Source organism: Gigantopelta aegis, chromosome 9 (assembly GCF_016097555.1).
Source record: "Gigantopelta aegis isolate Gae_Host chromosome 9, Gae_host_genome, whole genome shotgun sequence".
Taxonomy (NCBI): domain Eukaryota; kingdom Metazoa; phylum Mollusca; class Gastropoda; order Neomphalida; family Peltospiridae; genus Gigantopelta; species Gigantopelta aegis.
In genome coordinates, this window is record NC_054707.1 from 21,785,709 (window position 1) to 21,795,101 (window position 9,393).

Below are 9,393 nucleotides of genomic sequence, written 5' to 3' on the forward strand. Positions count from 1 at the left end.
AAAATGAGATCCTAATTAACAAAAGAATATTCTGCTCAATGAGATCCTAATTCATAATATGAACTTATATGATGAGACCCTAGTTTCAACCCATGAAAATGCACACTAAGTTTGGTTAATCTAAAAACCTGTAACACATTTGAATAAAGTTACAATTGAGTGAAACATGAGTCTCTGACTTTGAATTGGTGAAATACCCTCTAAAAATAGACTAAAACTCAACTCCATAACTGTTACTTCTCAGACGCACATGCGTTTTTAAAAATATGAGAAAATGATTTCAGTTATCAAAAACGGCTCTAATAGTAAAAAAAAAAAATGTATGTCTTAATGTTTAAGGCTATTTCCCCATGCCAACGTCACAGTGTCTTGTTTCGTTATATTGTAACTTTATCCAAAAGTAATAAAGGTTTGTAGATTAACCAAACTCAGTGTCTGTCTCAAGGGTCGTTCAATATCTTGGAGTTCACTTGCAACATTAAACTTAATGTATATTTGTGTTTGTTCGACTTGTACAAACGCCACAATATGATACCGGACACCACTGTCCGAAACACACATCCTGAGAGTGATGTCGATATTCTTCTTTGTAGTGTTTGTGCCAATCACTAAAAAAAAAATGGGTATGGCGCTATGGAATTGAATGCAATCACAGTCAACAAGGGGTATGGGCGGCTTCCCCAGAAAGAAAACAGGTTAAGAGTAATTAATTTTGTAAAAAAAAATTTAATAATATTAATAAAATTTGCCAACAAATTGGGGTATGGCGCCATAGCCGTTTTACCCTCTGGCAGAAACCCTGATGCTACTTTAATGTCATAAGGGTGCTAATCGGTGACCATTAACATGCTAGATTAATGTTATGAATAAGCCCGAAAAAAAATTAATAACGAAACGTCTGTAACGTCAGATTTGTGTGCATTTAAGACACAATAGTTGATAAAAAAATTTGACAATCTGTTATACAGAGTAATCTCTAGCCCTGGCTCAGCATATCCATAGGGCAGCTGAGCTTGGAAAGGGCGGGACGTAGCCCAGTGGTAACGCGCACGCTTAATGCGCGGTCGGTTTGAGATCGATCCTCATCGGTGGGTCTAGTGGACTATTTCTCGTTCCAGCCGGTGCACCACGACTGGTATATCAAAGGCCGTGGTATGTGCTATCCTGTCTGTGTGATGTTGCATATAAAAGATCCCTTGCCGCATTAGGAAAAAAATGTAGCGGGCTTCCTCTGATGACTACATGTCCGAATTACCAAATGTTTGACATCCAACAGCCGATGATTAATTAATCAATGTGCACCAGTGGTGTCATTAAACAAAGCACTCTTTTTTACTGAGCTTGGAGGACACTCGAACTACCCCCGAACAGATAATAACGTTTTTCTTACTAATCATTTCATTTCATTTCAGCTTATTTCCGTGCCTATATCCAATTAAGGTTCAAGCACGCTGTCCTGGACACACACCTCAGCTATCTGGGCTGTCTGTCTAGGACAGTGGGTTAGTTGTTAGTTGGTTAGTGGTTAATGAGAGAGAAGAGGGTGTGGTGGCCTTACGACTACCCATTGAGCTCTTAAGAACTCGCTCTTAGTTGGAACCGGTACCGGGTTGCGAACCTACCGTACCTACCAGCCTGTAGTCCGATGACTAAACCACTACGCCACCGAGGCCGGTCTTACGAATCAATACACATGCATTACGATGAATAATCTTATCAACATTTACCTCAGGCCTTAGCCACTTCAGACCTTCCTTCTTTTCCGGAAAGGCAACCTGCAATGTAAAATCTTTATCCGTGTACTTCGTGGCCCCCGTCTCCGGTTCCTTCGTACAAAACTGCTCGATGTCCATGTATAAACGTAACTCGACGTCGTACCTCCACATTTCCGTGTGATCATCTTTGATGTATCTTACGTTGCCCCTAGTAACAGGAGGGGGTACTGGAGGCCTAGACTTCGTGACATCAGAGGTTCCAATGAGGTTGGACATGGACTTTTTGGGAGACAGCGTGCCACCTACAGCACCTGGAGGAGATCCTGGAGACGTGCGACCCGACGTATCAGAGGTTTCACTGGCGTTGGTTACGGACGCTTCGGAAGACATCGCGCCACCTGTGGCACCCCGAGGAGATGGTGAACGCGCACGATCCGATTTACCAGAGCCTTTGGATTTTTCGCGAGTCTTCTTTCTCAACTTTAATTTAGACTTCTTTTTTTCCTCTGTTAATGAAATGGTGCCTTCAGTGGAGATTCCAGAAGTTACTTCAGACATGGAGCTGGTTGGTAAACTACTCGAGGATATTTCAATTTTACGTTTGCGTGACGTAAAAGATCCCATTTTGAGTTACTGTTAAAATGTACAACAAAATAGATAATTATAACACCGACCCCACTTTTGTTGTCATTATAATGTAATTTGACCAATATTGTTGCATTATATGTTTGTATTTATGCTTGTTTGGTTCATTAGTAATAAACCAGTGGTGTAGGAAGGTGCCAAAAAGTGGAGGGGGGCACACTTTTATATTTACACACTTTTACACTATTATAAAGCAAAATAACTGAAAAGTGGGGGTCACATACCCCCCTTGCCCTCCTCCCGCTTCCTACGCCAGTGTAAATACTAGATCGAAATTCATCTATAGTCTCCACCGTCATTTTCTTACTATGGTATGTACTACACGTTATTTCTGAGCCGAATGTTTCACTTGAACTGTTTTCATCCTACTGGTTTTAAAGGCTGAACTCCTGTTTTTATGTTTATTTGACGAAACGTTGAGATTTTAAACTTGTGGTTTTAAACAGAGACATTACTTTTATTATAAATTCCACACATAAATTGTGCTTTTTGTTTCCTTTTTTTTTTTCTTTTTTTTCTTTTTTGTAATTTCCAAAACACTTTTACTTTTTTTCTTACTGAAGATATCTTAAGATATATTTAACTCATCAAGAGTTATAGCCATCAGATAGGATTTGGATAAGATATATAAATTTGCGAACGACGATCAAATGTTTATATTATACAACTCTAAAATTAATAGATTGCTCTTTGAAGTTTCCGATCGATGAATTACTTAATAGTAATACTGATTCTTCAAATTCTTCAAATCTACTACATATGGAATAATTTGACAGGAAAAAATCCTCACTTAATGAGCAGAAATGGCACCATTTCTGCATGACTTCCAAAAAACATATCTGGGGGATGGGTTAGTTCACCAAGATTATAGTACGGGGGCCAGGTCGATTTATCTATGTCAGAGAGTCAGGGAGGTTTGAACATTGATTCTTATGTAAAAATATGTGTAGATTTCAAATCTGAAACTCTTACTTGCCTAAACCTGTACGTTAATTGGGAATTTGCATACTTTTAATGGTACGTCAAGGTCAGTTTGTGTTCGATCTGCTGCTACCCAAAAACAATAGTCCACGGAACAGACTCCACATTTCAGTCATAGGGGAGATTAAACTCTTTAAAAATGTTTTTTTGTGACGCTAAATATCCAAACTTTCCATTTTGATTTGCTGGATTTTCATAATTGGTCAATTTGACCTACATTTTCAAGGTCAAATGAAGGTCATTGTTTCTGAATATATAATATGCTGTAAATGACACAAATCATTGGTTTCTTTTCATTCTTTTCAATAATATTGATCAATAATGGTCATATTATGACTTTGGTTTATAGATATTATCATTACACATCTAGTAGGGGTGCTTCCTTATTGAAATTTCAGGGACAGATCCATAATTTAATAAAATTTAGGAAATTATTACGTCTACATTTTGGGGCATGGTTTGTTAGAAATGGGTACCAATGCTTACTGAGGTCTGTACATGGTATGGTTTATGTTGAGGGTTGGTGCGATTTACGGTGAGGTTTCCACACAAAGGTGACCCTTAAAGGTAATTTTGGGGGTCATTTAAGGCCATTTGGGGGTCATTTAAGGCCATTTGGGGTCAAATTAGTGGAAGTTAAGTTACATTTTTCTTATCTTTGCGGGTAAGGCTTTTTACAAATATGCTACTTAAAGTTCGCTTTTCATAAATATGATTATAATGGATCATTATATATTACAATTTACATGCAAACTATAAGGAAACATGATTAAAAAATCAACTGATCTCGAAATTATGTCTTTCTGGGGCAGATCCAGAATTTAATCAAAGATAATAATTTCTGAATGTGTTATGTCCACGTTGTGGGCATGGTTTGTTAGCAATGGGTACCCATGCTTAATGTGGTCTTTACACGGTGAGTGTAGGTAGAGTTTATGGCGAGGAGAGGTACCCATGCGAAACTGACTTTTAATGATCATTCTGGGGTCATTTGCGGGTAGGGCTTTTTACAAATATGCTACTTAAAGTTCGCTTTTCATAAACAGATTATAATGGCATATTATATATTACAATTACATGCAAACTATAGGGAAACATGATATAAAAATCAACTGTTCTCGAAATTATGTGTTTACTAATGTCTAAAACATATGTTAGAAATAATTAATGGTAGATTTGTTAGAAATGGGTACCCATGCTTATTGATGTTTATAGAGAGTAAGGGTTTATGGTGAGGATAGGAATCCACGCAAAATTTACCTGTATTGAGATCTGTTTAAGGCAAGGTTTATGGTGAAGGTAGGTTTTCACACCATTGTGACATTTAAAGGTCACTTTAGGGGTGGTTTTAGATGTCAGTGCATGTCAAAATCAATATTTCGGTTACATTGTTTTAATATCTATGATAGTAAGTTTTTTTTCTAAAAAGTGTTGTTTAAGGTTTACTCTTGATTATGACTAACTGATCAGTATATATTTCAATATTCATATAAACTAAGAGGAATCTGGAATTAAAAATGTGTTTATTTGACAATATTCATTTCGTGTGACACATCTTTCCCCAAAAATCTTAATGCAGGTTTTAGACCACTATCAATTTATAGAATTTTCACATGTACCAATATGTATGGTTGGATATAGGTTTTCTCACATAACTCATTGGTATCTTTGCTAGATGGAAGTATTTCAGAACTTCTGGGTTGTTTTATAATATCCTTAACCTGAGTATCAATCCCAACATTTGATTCAGTAGCTCCATACACACAACATACATACACCTCAGTTCAGGAGGTCCACAACAGTTCCACTCTTTAAGAATGGGAAGAACATTGTTGGTTTCATTAATAATTAATGAAACTTTGGAACTACACTTGTGTTAAATGAATGTCACATCTATAATTTTGCAAAATTTACCTTTCTCTTTCCTACTCTTTAGATTTGTGTTGGTACCTTTATGTATTGTTTCTCAATATGAGTGTCAAAGATAATATCATCCTTTCTGGTGGAACCACTAATCTTTTCCAAAACTATGTTGACAAATGTGTTTGCAATTGGTTTGTTTAATGCATAGATCAGAGCATAGCCATCAAACATGTAATGTAAGAAACCTTTCAGTCTACAAATTACCACTCTACTTAGCATTCCCTTGCCTTAAGTATTATCCGAGTTGATCATGCAGGATCAGAGTAACAATGTGTTTTGTTTTCTATTCAATAGTCTATGGAACATGGGGTTACATTATTTTTTAAGTATGGGCTCATCATTGGAGATGGTGGAGGATCCAAAAATGGCACATTCAACCAAATAGGGAATTATGACGCAGCTATATATACACAATATTTCATCCAGGCATGAAGCATATTCTCGAGTTGTGGTTGAATGCAGACAGACACATAACACTATTAATGGTTGGCTATCTTGGTCACCCTAAAGACAAAGCTTTGATACCATTTGGGTAGTCATCAAATACTGGGCAGGACATACTCCACTTGAAACACACTGATGTCGCGTATCGCAGTAGACATTGTGGATTTCCTGAACCAGTTGATAATTTGTATGGAAGGAAATGTTTTATTTAAAGGAGGAGACAATTAAGGCATTTGGCCTGATATGCGTAGTCAACGATATACAATGCACATTATTGCTTAATATCAACCAGTATAATCGTATAGTTAATTAATAAAACGCTTAAATGAGACGGCTATTATATATAACGGATGCAGCCAATTTGTACCATCCCAGTGAATACGCTCTCTGGCGAGCTGATGGTTACGTAATACCTAACGTGTGACGTCAGGAATTAGTCTTCGAACTAAAAAAAAAAACACACCTGATTTTTGCGGATGCATCGCAATGTTCTGTAATAATATCCATCCCAGTAAGCCAGCACCAAGTATATATTATTTTTCAATATAAAATAAACCACCATTGTCAAAGTGTTGAAATAACTCTCTTATGTTTTGTACATAAATTAACCCACGTACTGAAATAATAACCGGAGTGTTTTCTTGGTTAATTGGTCTTTTCTTTCCGTGGCCTGTACCTGTGGTTCCTGATTGGCAGGTGTATATTTAGACGGTCCCCAGACAATGTGTCTAGACACACTAAAAAGACGTGCCTCTTTTATTAAGATCACAGGGTATTGTGTGATAACCGCGCGGATACCCCTCAAATCGTAATGGACATTATTAGCCGTCCTGCTTTATTACTGTAAGTAGTTCTGTAAAACCCTTGATTAAGTAGACTTTCCCATCTAAAATCACAAAACTGAACAATTACGTAGTCCCAAAGAAAAGAAAATTATCATTTGGGAACCTAGACTTACAGATAAAACAAAATAAACATTTCGATTTTGACCCCAAATAGCTTCTAAAATAACACCCTAAAGGTCAAAATGGCATGAGTACCTACCTTTACCATAAACCATACTCTACATAGATCTCAACAAAGCTCAATTAAGTGTGGGTACCTACCCTCACCATAAACCTTACCCTGCACAGATCTCAATAAGCATGAGTACCATTAATGTTTTAAAACACATTGTTTCAAGATAAATTAATTTTAATATCAAGATTCCCCATAGTATGCCGTGGTATGTGTTATCCTGTTCTTGGGATGATGCATATAAAAGATCCCTGGCTACTAATGGAAAAATGTAGCGGATTTCCTATCTAATGTAATCATATCTATTATATATTCAGAAACAATGACCTTCATTTGACTCAAATTGACCAATTATGAAAGTCTAGCAAATCAAAATGGAAAGTTTGAATATTAAGCATCACTAAAAACATTTTTAAAGAGTTTCATCTTCCCTATAACTGAAATTTGATGTCTGTCCCGTGAACTGTTGTTTTTGGGTAGCAGCAGATCGAACACAAATTGACTTTGACGTACCATTAAAAATATGCAAATTTCCCAATAAACGTACAGGTTTAGATAAGTAAGAGTTGCAGATCTGAAATCTACACATATTTTTTACAAAAGTATCAATGTTCAAACCTTCCTGACTCTCCGACATAGATAAATCGACCTTGCTCCTGGACTATTAACCTCCAATGTTGCCTTTGAGGTTAATCTTGATGAACTAAAGTCCGAACCAAATTGTTAACAACTACAATAAATTACTCTCCTACCTTTAATTACAATTACATTTCCCCCAAATTTTGTCCAGACACAAGTTGTGAAAAATCCATTACAGTGACATAGACTCCACATATGAGACTGTAACGATGTCACCAGTGTCGACTTCGCTGAGATCGCATAGGCCAAAATACATGCAGTTTTCTGCCGACTGCTATTTTTTTTTTTTTTTTATGGAATAGTCTTCAAGAGGGGTGAAAGCCTCCAAAGTAAGTGACATAATTAATATAAAATCAATGTTCTCTAGTAGTATCTTTAAACAAAACAAATTTTAAAAATAATATGACGTCATCACGTTTGCTTTTGTATCGTAACATGTTATGACGTTGTTAGATTAAGTCATATCCTTTCATCCCTCTTAGAGAGTATTTCATAAAACGTAAAAATGGCAGCCGGCACAAAATTACATGTTTTTTGCCCTATGCGATCTCAGCTAAGTCGATATAGGTGACATGGTTATCATCTAGTATGCGGAATCTGTGTCACTGTGTACCGGCCTCGGTGGCGTCGTGGCAGGCCATCGGTCTACAGGCTGGTAGGTACTGGGTTCGGATCCCAGTCGAGGCATGGGATTTTTAATCGAGATACCGACTCCAAACCCTGAGTGAGTGCTCCGCAAGGCTCAATGGGTAGGTGTAAACCACTTGCACCGACCAGTGATCCATAACTGGTTCAACAAAGGCCATGGTTTGTGCTATCCTGCCTGTGGGAAGCGCAAATACAAGATCCCTTGCTGCCTGTCGTAAAAAGAGTAGCCTATGTGGCGACAGCGGGTTTCCTCTAAAAGATGATAAGATAAAAAATCAATGTGCTCTAGCGGCGTCGTTAAATAAAACAAACTTTACTTTACTGTGTCACTGTAATGGTTTTATCAAGATTTCTGTCTGGATAAAATGTGGGTAAAATCTAACGAAAAAGAAAGGTTGGAGAGCAATTTATCGTAGTTGTTAACATTTTGGGAATGGGAGGTGGGAGGCATACCTCCAGACAGTGTGGATTCGCGCCTATGGCGCTCGCATAGTATAGATTATATACATTACTTTCATGGCCGTACCAACTTTTAATTGCTTCCGACGCCCCTGAAAAGTATACATCAGGCTCAGGTTGCATGCTCGAGTCAAGGGCATATTGTTGTTCACTTTGTTATTGATGTTGTTATGATTCTGGACAAAAACAAAAACTTTTTTTTCAGAATAACTTACCTAATTAATAAATCGCAAGCCTGATGGCGAAATTGAATCGAATTTCAAAATATGGTGAAGTTGATTTTTAAGCAAATCCGAAATACAGAAGAATTATTGTTAAAAAATTATATTTTTTACCCATTGTAATAAATAAAAGCTATAGTTAAAATCAGTGACGTCATCATGTTTACAAAATCGTGATGACGTCATTTGGTACACATTGACAAGCTTTCCCCTATTCGACTATTAATAGACTTCGGAGTTCCGAATTGCGCATGCGCAACATTCCGGAAACAGACCCGGTCAAAGGTCAATACTGCCTATAAATGGCTTGTTTACGTTGAAAGTACATTGCCGGTGACGTTAAAATAGATTGTCCTGTAAATAAGACATGTATTTTGGTTATATACTTCTGGGATGTCATTTGAATTTTATAAACATATATGAATAAAATGTTTAAAAAAAACGTTTGTCTTCACCAGAATATTTATTAATTTATTGATTTGTGAATCAACTTTAGGGGTTTGATTTCGTTTGGCACGTGGTGTTGATCATTTTACTATTTACAGGCGCTTGTGAAGGGGTGGGTTTTGAGGGGTTGACCCCCTCCTCCTTCCCCACCTTGCTCAAGCATATTTTTTTCTTCTTGTTTTTTTCTCACGATATTTTCCCGGGGAGCATGTCTCGACTTCGCTTGCCACAGTATAGACACCCTGCTAAATTCC

General features: G+C 37.0%; 1 protein-coding gene across 1 annotated transcript; it reads right to left on the reverse strand.

The window, feature by feature from the left end:
* Positions 1-1,604: 1,604 nt before the first annotated feature.
* Positions 1,605-8,862, reverse strand: LOC121382150. The gene is made up of 2 exons (XM_041511661.1): positions 8,687-8,862; positions 1,605-2,348 (listed from the first exon to the last, which is right to left on the reverse strand). Exon 2 carries the CDS (start codon positions 2,337-2,339, stop codon positions 1,650-1,652), a length of 690 nt encoding a protein of 229 aa, XP_041367595.1. The 5' UTR covers positions 2,340-2,348; positions 8,687-8,862; the 3' UTR covers positions 1,605-1,649.
* Between the last annotated feature and the right edge of the window lie 531 nt (positions 8,863-9,393).